The sequence below is a fragment of the Rattus norvegicus genome, chromosome X (assembly GCF_036323735.1).
Source record: "Rattus norvegicus strain BN/NHsdMcwi chromosome X, GRCr8, whole genome shotgun sequence".
Classification (NCBI taxonomy): domain Eukaryota; kingdom Metazoa; phylum Chordata; class Mammalia; order Rodentia; family Muridae; genus Rattus; species Rattus norvegicus.
The window spans coordinates 121,847,629-121,860,923 of NC_086039.1; the positions used below are offsets into that span (position 1 = coordinate 121,847,629).

The 13,295-nt window shown below is 41.6% G+C and overlaps 1 protein-coding gene across 3 annotated transcripts in view; it reads right to left on the reverse strand.

Moving 5' to 3' along the window:
- Tmem255a (transmembrane protein 255A) overlaps window positions 1-13,295 on the reverse strand; it is a 64,276-nt gene that overhangs the window by 11,186 nt on the left and 39,795 nt on the right. For all 3 annotated transcript variants that reach the window (XM_006257479.5, XM_039099704.2, NM_182822.3), the window contains 2 exons: window positions 12,450-12,612; window positions 842-985 (listed from right to left, as the gene is read on the reverse strand). In XM_006257479.5, the coding sequence (XP_006257541.1) occupies window positions 842-985; window positions 12,450-12,612 (307 nt within the window). The remainder of the gene's footprint in view (window positions 1-841; window positions 986-12,449; window positions 12,613-13,295) is intronic.

The following is a 13,295-nucleotide window of genomic DNA, read 5'->3' on the forward strand; positions in this document are numbered from 1 at the left end:
TGTTTGTAAGCACAATGTGACCATTTGGTCACACACTGAAGCCTCTAAAACTGTGAGTGAGAATAGTGCTCTCCGGTTTAGAAGCTTATTTTGACCTTGTGGGAAGTAAGGAAAGCTAGGAGCACTTTCATTGCCATTCATATGTAAAGACCCATTTGATGGGTTTTCCCAAAGTGCCTCCTCAGACTGTGCTGTGCTCTGAGCACAGTGAATCCATTTTGCCCTTTTAATGCTTCCATTTCTCTGCACTTAGGCACAGCTCAAAAGAAAAAGGTTGAAAGTGCAAACTTAATAACATATTTCTGACCTATATGATAAAGGCAAACCAACAAATAAACGAAACAAAACAGAAAACATGGGGGTGTTGTAAAAGTATTTTCTATGTTGTTCTAGTTGGATGCTTGAACAAACAGAGGGACTTCCTCCTGGCTCATAGCTCCCTTATGTCAAGCTACAGGGCTATGCCTCTCCCTATAGCAGAAGCTGGTGTTAAACAAGGGCCCATAGTAACTTATGTAAGCTGTCATCTCCCAGCCACATTACCTTCCCTTAGTGTATTTAAATACAATTTGGGATACCTTACTCTTATCCTCCTCCTCTGTTTTTCTCCCATTTCTCTTCTTCTCTCATGCTCTGCCCACTTTCTTATGTCTTCTAACCTGGATGGCCCTTAATCTATTCATTGGTTCCTACACACTGATAAAGGCTATCAGAGGTTGAGAGCCTGGGCTAATCCCTATCAATTCCAGAAGCAAAGGGAAGAAGATTCTATAAGTCAAATACAATAAAAAAGGACTGGGTTACAGCTCAGGGAATAAAGAGGGTTTTTTTTCAAACATACCTGAAAGTCATAAGCAGAATATGGTGGTAGATGAGGAGGGCTATGGTAGTAGGTATTGTACGATGCCACTTGGGGACGCGCATAGTAAGAAACAGTTGGATGGGCATTTTCAACAGAGCAGTTCAGAGCTGGACGAGTAGGGTTCTGCAAAAAAAACAAGTTATAAACAAATATATTACACACCATCATCATTAGGTGAATCACCCAGCTATCGATAAACAAATATTCAGACCTATATTTAGTGACAAAGCTTCCCAGAGTATACTGTTATTTTTATGCGTATGAGTCTTTTGCTTGTATGTGTGTCTGTGTATCCATGTGTGTGCGTGGTACCTGAGGTGGCCGGATGAGAATGTCAGATTCCCTGGAACTGGAGTTACAGATGATTGTGAGCTGCCACATGGGTGTTGGAAATTGCAGGTCCTCTAGAAGAGAAGCTGGTCCTTTTAAGCACTGAGCCTTCTCTCCAGCCCTATTGTTATTTTTTAACTACTGTGGAGCTACAGATACAGTTCAGCAGTAGAACATTCGTCTGGCATGTGCACGGCCTTGGATTCGATCCCCACTACTGCAAAACGAAAGGCTACTCTGATAAATTAATATAGTGTGCTCTAATCCATGTTCTAAAAATCTCAGTTGCATATTTATGTGTACAAATACAGAGAAATTATTCTGGAAAGATGCACTGCAAACTGTTATTTGTAGTTGTTACCTCTGCAGAGGGAAGTAATATTAGGAAGAAGATGGAAACTCTTACTTTTTAATATATAAGCCGATGTTTTTGCAATTAATACATAATGTGCCATTTTCATCAAGCTTTAAATTTGTTTTAGATTTATGTGTTTTCTGGTATGTGGATGAGTGTTTTGCCTGCATGTATGCATGTACACCGCATCCATGTGCATGCCTGGTGCATATCAGATGGCATGGTCCAGAACTAGAGTTACAGACAGCTGTGACTCATCATGTGGGTGCTGGAAGCCCAACCTTGGTCTTCTACAAGAGCAACAGTGCTCTTAACCACTGAGAAATCTCTCTAACCCCCTCCAGCTTAAAAAAAAGTTTTATATTTGTTTACATGTGCATATGTGCATGTGTCTGCATATGAACATGTGAGAACACGTCTATGGAGGTCAGACAATGGCATTGGATCCCCTGGAACTGGAGTTACAGATGGTTGTGAGTCATCATATAGGTGCTAAGAATTGAGCTTGCATCTACTGCAAGGGCAAGTGCCCTTAACCTCTGAGCCATTTGTCCATTCTCCCTACCCCACAACTTTTATTTCATTATAATCTGCTGGCAATGTAGCCTTTTTAGAGTCAATGCCACTGTTGCCCAAGTTAGAGGCCTGCTCATTAGTTCCCGAGAAGAAGCATGCTTTGTACCACATGCATCTAAGTAGAGAGTAAATGTTTTCCTTTTTTATGGGGCAAGTGGACCATGCCACCAGACAGAAGAACTGGTAAGGTTGAGTGAGCTCAAATCCCATGAAACCCAAAGTTGAGAACAGTAGGAGTGGGGCCAGCTCCCTGCCAAACTCTACCTGATCTGTAACGTATAACCACCACATCCCCGGAGAGGAGCAAGACTCTGTAGTCACTGTAACATAAAAACCAGGAGTTCTCCATGCTAATGAGGTATCTAGGCCCAGGAGTTCTCCATGCTAATGAGGTATCTAGGCCCAGGAGTTCTCCATGCTAATGAGGTATCTAGGCCCAGGAGTTCTCCATGCTAATGAGGTATCTAGGCCCAGGAGTTCTCCATGCTAATGAGGTATCTAGGCCCAGGAGTTCTCCATGCTAATGAGGTATCTAGGCCCAGGAGTTCTCCATGCTAATCAGGTATCTGGATTGACCCAGAGTGTACAGCCAATGAACTTCCCTTCCTGGGCATTCCTTCCGCAAAAAGGTATTTAATCCCTGGTTCACCCTGAGTAAGGTGTATGGATTTAATTCACCACCAAATAAAGCAGTTTGAACAAGCAAGGACCATCTCATCATCAAGTGGGGTGGGAGTTCGATGGAAAGTGTAGGGCCCAGATCTTGGGGAGAAGGCCTGCTCTCCTCCAGTTCCTTTCTCTCTGTACTCTTGGCACTCACTCGAAAACAAAGAGGGTTCTACCCTTGTCTAGACTCTGTTTTCCGCCTCCTGCCTGTGGATGCCATAAGGTAAGCTCGGACCAGGGATCCACTCCTGTAGCACTTGGGTACACAGACTGGGAACCAAGCAATCATCTCAGAGTTCGCTGTTTCCCCTCTGGGAAAGCAGGGACTGAGGACCCCATTACGGACTATGGGACTGTGTTGTGCCTCTGCTCAGTGCTCTGTTGGCACTCCGGGCACTCTGAGCACTCCAGCGGCGAGGCAGACACACAGCTCCCCAACTTTTCTATCTTCGGTATCATAGAGCCCTCCTCCATTTGCGTGGATAGTTAAGAACTGTCGGAAAGATAGGTGTCTTCCACCCAGTATGTACCGACGCCACCTTAACAGAGCAGGAGGTACCTCTGCAGCAGTGAAAATTTGGGTCGGTTTTGGCAGCAACACAGGTGAGCATGCCTCAGGGTGTCGGCAAGGAAATTCCATTAGAGAAAGTTTCCACATAATTCTGTTGCTCTGTTGCTTGGAGTGGGTTACAGTTTAGATCCCTAAGGGTATGAGATCTACAGGCCCCAGTCATTACAATGCACCTCACGGTCACCTCGTGTATGGGAGAGGCCTGAGATCTTGCCTCGCTTTACAGAGGAAGAGCTCTGAGAAGTTCCATTATCTCTCTACCAAAATTCCAAGAAGACATTTCACCCCTGAGAAAGTAGCAGAAATTGTGTTTCTTTGGTCTCCTAACCACCTGAAACATATCCTGCCAGCTCTAACAAAACAAAACCATTTATCTAAATAAATCAAGCCTGACCACAGGAAAGCAATCCAACAATGTAAACTGTATCTGTAAAAAAAAAAAAATGCCCTGTGTGTTTAGTAGGTCACAGGTCCAGGATCCTATCTGAAAGTTAACTATTCCAGAGAAAGAAGGACAGAAGAAACATCAAAGGAAGACTGAGTGGGAGTGAGCAAGTGTTGGAAAGCTGCTGTAGATTTCAAGCTAGAGTGGATCAAGGAAATGGTCAGGACCTGGAGGGAAGAGGTCAAAGAGATGGGCAGAGATGATGCAACATAGATGGCCAAAGGATGATCTGCTTCTCTTTCAAATATATAACTAGGATTCAGTACTTATGTGTATGCATGCACGTGTGCGCGCGTGCATGTGTGTGTGTGTGTGTGTGTGTGTGTGTGTGTGTGTGTGTGTGCGCGCGCGCGCGCGCATGCATGTGTGTGTGCTTCCACTGAAATTCTGGAACTCAAGTTGTAAGATTCCCCTCCCTATTACTGATCAGTAACTTTCTGAGCTCTCATCAAACAAAAGATTTCTAGAAGGCACAGGAAACAGTGAAAGCAATCTTGCCTGAGCCAAACTGGATCTATTGAGACAATGGTCATGGACTTTGCAAAGAATGCTGCTTTTATTCTTCTTTAACTTAGGAACCAAATGCACAGATATATGTTGGTTATTTTCGACATTCATCTTAATCGTCATGTCTTTAATCAAGCAACACTGCACTGGCCATTTCCGTAGGACCACTCCCAAGCACGACAGGGTAAGGCGTGAAGACATCCTTTTTCATTTCAGGACTCTGCAAAACCTCTAAAAAAACAAAAAGTGGGAACCTCGCTGATCCCGGCCCAGCGCTCCCAGCTCCCAAACCCCATGGGAGAGATAGCTGATCGCCCAGAAGTGTGGGCAATTGTGAGACTGCAGGGCAGGAGAGACCACCACTTCTGTCCATCTTTGCCCACATCCCTGGCAGAAGAGGAAACTGTATAGGGCCTCTGGGCACAGGAAGATAGGGGCAGTCAAGCTGCAGGAGCCCTGTGGTCCAGACTGCACCTGGAGCTGAACAGACCTGGTCAAACAGCTCCCTACACCCAAATTCCGTGGGAAGGAGAGCTAGACCTTCAGACAGGCAGACATGCCTGAGAAACCAGAGGAGACTACTCTCTGCCCACATTTCTGACTCTAGAGGAAAAACGCCTAGCACCATCTGGGCCCCCTGCACACAGGGACTCAGGAGAAGGAGGGCAGGCCCTTTTGGTTCCTGCCCACAGGGACAGCTGAAAGCCAGTGGACAGGAACAACTAAACGCCTGAGAGCAGAACACTCTGTTCCCATAACTTGCTAAAAGAAAACAGGAAAACAGGTCTTCAGCACTCCTGACACACAGGCTTATAGGACAGTCAAGCCACTGTCAGAAATTGCAAAACAAGGTAACACCAGAGACAACCTGATGGCGAGAGGCAAGCGCAGGAACCCAAGCAACAGAAAGCAAGACTACATGGCATCATCAGAGCCCAATTCTCCCACCAAACCAAACACTGGATATCCAAACACACCAGAAAAGTAAGATTCAGATTTAAAATCGCATTTTATCATGATGATGGAGGACTTTAAGAAGGTCATAAATAAGTCCCTTAAGGAAATACAGAACAACACAAGTAAACAACTAGAAGCCCTTAAAGAGGAAATACAAAAACCCCTTAAAGAACTACTGGAAAAAACAACAAAAAAAAGGAGAAGGAAATAAAAAACACCATCCAGGAGTTAAAAATGGAAATAGAAACAATAAAGAAAGCACAAAGGGAGACAACCCTGGAAATAGAAAACCTAGGGAAAAGATCAGGTGCCACAGATGTGAGGATCACCAACAGAATACAAGAGATAGAAGAGAGAATATCAAGAGTAGAAGATTCCATAGAAATCATAGACACAACCATCAAAGATAATGGAAAATGGAAAAAGCTAGTAGCCCAAAACATACAGGAAATCCAGGACACAATGTAAAGATCAAACCTAAGGATAATAGGTATAAAAGAGAGTGAAGACTCCCAACTCAAAGGACCAGTAAATATCTTCAACAAAATCATAGAAGAAAACTTCCCTAACCTAAAGAAAGAGATGCCCATAAACATACAAGAAGCCAACAGAACTCTAAATAGATTGGACCAGAAAAGAAACGCCTCCCATCACATAATAGTCAAAACATCAAGTGCACCAAAAAAAGACAGATGATTAAAAGCAGTAAGAGAAAAAGATCAAGTAACATATAAAGGCAGACCTATCAAAATTAGACAAGATTTCTCACCGGAGACTATGAAAGCCAGAAGATCCTGGAAAGATGTCATATAGACCCTAAGAGAACACAAATGCCAGCCCAGCTTACTTAAAAGATCTGTATGATAAGAACTTCAAGCCCCTGAAGAAATAAATTGAAGAAGACCTCAGAAGATGGAAAGATCTCCCATGATCATGGATTGGTAGGATTAATACAGTAAATATGGCCATTTTACCAAAAGCGATCTTCAGATTCAATGCAATCCCCCTCAAAATTCCAATCCAATTCTTAATAGAGTTAGACAGAACAATTGGCAAATTCATCTGGAATAACAAAATCCCAGGATAGCTAAAACTATCCTCAACAATAAAAGGACTTCTGGGGGAATCACTATCCCTGAACTCAAACAGTATTACAGAGCAATAGTGATAAAAACTGCATGGTATTGGTACAGAGACAGGGAGATAGACCAGTGGAATAGAATTGAAGACCCAGAAATGAACCCACACACCTATGGTCACTTGATTTTTGACAAAGGAGCCAAAAACATCCAATGGAAAAAAGATAGCATTTTCAGCAAATGGTACTGGTTCAACTGGAGGTCAGCATGTAGAAGAATGCAGATCGATCCATTATCACCCTGTACAAAGCTTAAGTCCAAGTGGATCAAACCAGATATGCTCAAACTAATAGAAGAAAAAGTGGGGAAGAATCTCGAACACATGGGCACTGGAGAAAATTTCCTGAACAGAACACCAATGGCTTATGTTCTAAGATCAAGAATCGACAAATGGGATCTCATAAAACTGCAAAGCTTCTGTAAGGCAAAGGACACTGTTGTTAGGACAAAATGGCAACCTACAGATTGGAAAAAGATCTTTACGAATTCTACAACTGATAGAGGGCTTATATCCAAAATATACAAAGAACTCATGAAGTTAGACTGCAGGGAGACAAATAACCCTATTAAAAATGGGGTTCAGAGCTAAACAAAGAATTCACAACTGAGGAATGCCAAATGGCTGAGAAGCACCTAAAGAAATGTTCAACATCTTTAGTCATAAGGGAAATGCAAATCAAAACAACCCTGAGATTTCACCTCACACCAGTCAGAATGGCTAAGATCAAAAACTACAGCGACAGCAGATGCTGGCAAAGATGTGGAGAAAGAGGAACACTCCTCCATTGTTGGTGGGATTGCAGACTGGTACAACCATTCTGGAAATCAGTCTTGAGGTTCCTCAGAAAATTGGACATCGCACTACCTGAGGACCCAGTTATACCTCTCTTGGGCATATACCCAAAAGATGCTCCAACATACAACAAAGACACATGCCCCACTATATTCGTAGCAGCCTTATTTATGATAGTCAGGAACTGGAACTGGGAAAGAACCCAGATGCCCTTCAACAGAGGAATGGATACAGAAAATGTGATACATCTACACAAGGGAATACTATTCAGCTATCAAAAACAATGACTTTATGAAATTCATAGGCAAATGGATGGAACTGGAAAATATCATCCTGAGTGACGTAACCCAATCACAGAAAAACACACATGGTATGCACTCATTGATAAGTGGATATTAGCCCAAATGCTTGATTTACCCTAGATGCACAGGACACATGAAACTCAAGAAGGATAACCAAAATGCAAATGCTTCATTCCTTCTTTAAAAGGAGAACAAGAATTCCCTTAGGAAGGGATAGGGAAGCAACGTTTAGAACAGAGACTTGAGGAATGCCCATTCAGACCCTGCCCCACATGTGGCCCATACATACACAGCCACCAAACTAGATAAGATGGATAAAGCAAGGAAGTGCAGGCTGACAGGAACAGGATGTAGATCTCTCCTGAGAGACACAGCCAGAATACAGCAAATACAGAGGCGAATGCCAGCAGCAAACCACTGAACTGAGAACGGGACCCCCGTTGAAGGAATCAGAGAAAGGACTGGAAGAGCTTGAAGGGGCTCATGACCCCATATGAACAACAATGCCAAGCAACCAGAGCTTCCAGGGACTAAGCCACTACCTAAAGACTATACATGGACTGACCCTGGGCTCCAACCTCATAGGTAGCAATGAATATCCTAGTAAGAGCACCAGTGGAAGGGGAAGCCCTTGGTCCTGCCAAGACTGAACCCCTAGTGAACGTGATTGTTGGGGGGAGGGTGGTAATGGGGGAGGATGGGGAGGGCAACACCCATACAGAAGGGGGTCTAGGGGGATGTTGGCCTGGAAACTGGGAAAGGGAAATTTGATATGTAAATAAGAAATATCCAATTTAATAAAGGTGGGAAAAAAAGTGGCTCCTAGCCCGATGTATGTAAGTGCTGCCAGCTCGCAGCAGTAGGCTCCTACCTTTCCATCAGCCAGTAACCTTGAGCCTCCCTACAGACTACAGAGCACTGTAAAAAAGGAGCAGACCTGCCAGGCACCAACTCCATTTGGACCTAGGCCAAGAGGTTTTTGGCTCACACATTTATATTCTAGAACTTTCTACATCATGTTCTCATTTTGATGACATCATCTTCTTGGTGGCCTCAGGTTCTACCCCCACTAGAATTCTATTATTCTATGAACTGACTATCTTTTGCCATGATCTTTGCTTTCATTTTTTTTTTCTTTTCTCCTAAGAGCGTTCGACAGGGCTCCCAGGCTTAAGGTTTAATAATATTCAATATTTCCTTGGCTTTCACTTACTGTTAAAGAAGTTCCTGAGCAAATAGCAGGTAGTGTTCATTACAAAACTTGAAGAAGCAGAACCGCCTGGGCAAATGTCATTGTGAGGCAGGAGGGATGGGATAGAAGGAGCAAGAGTTGATCTGGGCTACAGTCCAAGTTCTGCTACTTTGTTCTGGGCAAATCTCTTGAGCCTTCTTGATCTGTGTTCTCATATATTAAATGGTTGAGTATTTAATATCTACCTGAGGTGAGTATCTAAGCTAACTAACAAAGATTGAACAAAAATATTTGCACAAAGCCCTGTTTAAAGAGAGCATGGTCACTATCATTACTATCAACAGAATCCCCTATCTTCTGTACATAAAAAGATATCTGAATTGAACAATTCAAATAGAAATCTATACATGTGAGTTTAATTGATCTTTTTGACAGGAGAACTAAGAGTCAAATGGGGAAATATCAGTCTCTTAAACATATGTGTTGTTGTAAATCATACATTTGATAAAGGTCTAGTATCTGTAGCAGGAGAAGAATGCTTAGGATTCAACAGCAAAATATAAAACACTCAAAATAGGGGGGAAACACAGGCAAAGCCATACGTGGTAGCACAAGCCTATAATCTCATTTGTCAGAAAGCTGAGGCAAGAAGATTGTGCGTTTGGGCATAGCCTGGGCTACAGAGTAAGACCCTGCCTAAAGAAAACAGATAGATAAATGATAGATAGGTAGATATATAGATAGGTAGATAGATAGGTAGGTAGATAGATAGATAGATAGATAGATAGATAGATAGATAGGTAGATAGATAGATAGATAGAAATATAGATGTCAAAAGCTAAGATGCAAAAATTTCCTAAGAAGGTGTACAAATTGTCCACATGCACATGAAATAGGCCTGACATTGTTGGCTATTATAAAAAGGCAAGGCAAGATTGTAATGTTGTGCCTACTAGACTCTTTTGCTAATGAGTCTATAGAGAAGTTGGAATTTTTGTATAGTATTGTCAAGAATATAAAATGATATCTGATGAGGAAAACAGATTGGATCCCTCTCCAGAAGCTAAATATAAAAGCATCATACCATGAAAAAATTCCACTTCCAGTTTATATGAAAAAACTGGGAATTTATATGAATGTTTGTAACAGCATTTCTCCAGAGCCAAAAAGGTGGGAGCAAATGTCCATCAACAGACTTTAAAAGATTTAAATACACTTAATATATAAAATATACATTATTTAGTAGATTTAAATAAAATGTGGCATGTCCATAGAATGAAATATTATTCAACCACTAAAAGAAATGAAGCACTGATATATGCCGAAAGGTAGATGAGTTCTAAATATAGTAAGTGAAAAGAGTCACCCAGAACTTTATGTTTTATATTAGTCCGTTTGTAGGAAATATCCAGAAGAGACAAATCTATACTGATAGCAGATTAATGGTTTCTGATGGTTCGGGACAAGAGGAACAAGGAGCAGCTGTCTCATGGTTACAGGTTTCATTTCATGAAAGGGCCATAGAACTAGGTAAAGATGATAGCGAGGTGGCATTTTGAATGTCCTGAATGTTACTGAATTGTACATTTCAAATAGGTTTATTATCATTGAGATGTCCTCTAATTCTTAGAATGTCACCATCTTATTCCTTCCTTCTTCCCAAGTTGCAGAACTTTCTTTAACTCAGAGAGGTTACATAATAAAAGGTTTTAACACCTATGTGGAGTCTTAGCCAGCATATTTAAAACATTACTACCTGGGGCTAGAGAGATTGCTCAGTGGTTAAGAATATGTATTGTTCTTACAGAGACCCTAGTTCAATTCCCAGCACAGGAAGCTTAAAACTGCTTGTAACTCCAGCTCCAGGAGATGCCCCTGACCTTGGGAACATATACATACATATATACCTATATACATACGTACATACATACATACATATACACACATATAAATAAATAATAATATAAAATAAAATTCTAGTAGTTTTGAAATTACCTTATTTTAATTATCTTAATTTTGAAAATAGACAAAGGGGGCAAAGTCTTATCAGAAAATATGGAAGAAAAAGAAGAGGAGGAATAAGAGGAAGAAGTGGAGGAAAAACAGTAGCATGTTCAGCACTGTGATTTTATGGGGTAAAATCGGAGGGTCACCTTGCAGGTAAACCATGTAAAGCACTATTCGTTCATCAAGGCAGCCCTTCCCCTGGGTCTGGAAAGCTCGTCCTATTCAGGAAATCCCCACCTGCTATGAGACTCCTCTGGGACAAGCCTCCAAGAATAATGGAATTTTTATCTTTGAAAAAGCCTAAACATGGAAACACCTATGTCTCCTAACCACCCCCACGCAGAGGAAATCCTTCTTGTTCCTAGGGTGACCATCACATCAATGCTTACCATACAGACTCCCTAGTGCTTGGGTTTTCTGAAGAACAGAGGAAGTGAGAAATATGTACAAGGGAAAAAGGACAGAAGAGAAACTGATAGACTAGGGGTGGACATGGAAGGGTTTTCACAACAGAGTCACCAGCAGGAACACCCAATATTCCTAAGCAGCTCACTTCTTCAGGGGCTTTGTAACCAAAACTCCATTGTTCCCTTTACCTTCAGGGCCCTTCATTTTACCATTACTGTCTTTCAACTATCTATCTAGAGTTAGATTAGAGACTGCTATTCAGGATCCTGTTCCTTGGCAACTCAAAGGGGATATAAACAACCAAGGGTCTAGTAGTTGCTTATCTCACTTCTTGAATCATAAGAAAATCCCTTCTAGGCACAAAATCATGTTCTAAGGATATGTGAAACAGTGGTCTTCAAGCCCACCTACAGACTCCAAATCATCTGGAGTGATCTCAAGAATCCATTGCTAGATGGGTTTCCATTTTGACCAGCTGAATCAGAAAGTCTAGGGAAAGTCAAGTGAGATTTATTTTTACTTTGTTTTGCCTTGGTTTTGATACCCCAGGTAATTCTAATATAATGCTAGGTTAATAACCATGGCTCAAAAATAACAGCTCCATAATTGGAGATTAAAATTTACCAACATAGAAAATAAATTATGATAAATCTTTTGGAAGCAAAGAAAGAGGCTAGGTCCTGTTATCCAGGGAATATGCATTACTGAGGGTTCTGGGTGCTGCTGTGCATTTACAGGCATTTATAGGCATGCACACAAATATGGACAAGATTCCAAAGAGAGGAACAGGAATGTGAGTAGACTGAGGTTGAAGGCAAGACCTGGCAAGCAGCTTATCCCGGGACTGAGTCATCAGGTACAAGAAAAAAAACAAACAAGCCTAGGTGCATCTAGTGTAGAAACTCCATGATGGAATTCCTGTAGGAGACTAGCATTAATCCTGCCTACAGTTAAACATAAGTCTCTTTTCTTCATTGTCTCCCAAAGATCATTAAGGAGAAAACTAAGTAGGAAAGTTTCTACTAAACGTGTTAGGGGAAGGTATGTTGGATTGTTCACATACACCAACAGAGTGAACAGGAAGACAGAAGACTGAAAACTCCCTCCGACTACTTCACTCTTAAAATATGCCCCCAAGCTACCTGGAAGTTTACATTCACAAGAAATATATACAGATTGATGTCACTTCTCACTTCAACTTGAAATATTTGAAGGCAGCTGCCTATGCTGGATTCTGATTCCTCCCTTCAAATTCTGTATCTCCATTGTTCCAAACATCTTAGCCTTGTTCACAATTGCCAAACAGAGGTGACTGTGAAATGGAAAGTCTCTTTCTTACCATATCCTTAAATCCCCCAAGGACAGCGGCAGTAATGATACCCAAGAACAGGCCCACAATGTTGAGGATGGTGGCAGACCAGAGTAGATGGTACAGGTGGATGATGTCCTGGCAGCTGCTGACGTCAATGTATTCATAGTAACCACCGGTGATTTCCACCCTGCTGCATGGGGAGAAACATAGTGCAGTCAGTCTCCTAGAAGCAGAAAATCTTCCTCCCTTGCTCTCAGCACTAGGATTTGACTACTGTGTAGCTCAGAGGATAAAAAGCTGCCTGCCTAGGCAGATGGGGAGCTATTGTAAAGGGCATCACTGGAAAACACAATAAATGGAAGTGTGGTTGAATTTATGGAAAACACAACACAAAACAAAATGTTGCTTGTCAGAGAGACTCTTGTAATCATCACTAACACTAATCATAGATAGCATTTATTGATATGTATCATCTACTAGGCACAGTGTTTAGCATTACACGTATGTCAGTTCAGTAAATCTCACCTGTCCAATATGGTAGCCACTAGTTACATGTGGCATTTTTTTTATTAAGTACACTTTAAAGTTCAAGCATTTAGTCTTCTCATGTTTCAAGTGCTTCATATAGCCATATGTAGATAGTGGCCGTTGAACTGGACAGAACATATTATAAAACATTTCTATCATCACAGCAATGCCTGTCAACACTGCAAACTCACACAGTAGTCTACGAGGTAGATCAGCAGTTCTCAACCTGTGGGTCATGTCTCTCTTGGGGATTGAATGACTCTTTCACAGGATCACTTACAACCATTGGAAAACACAAATGTTTTACATTATGATTCATCATGGTAGCAAAATTACAGTTATGAA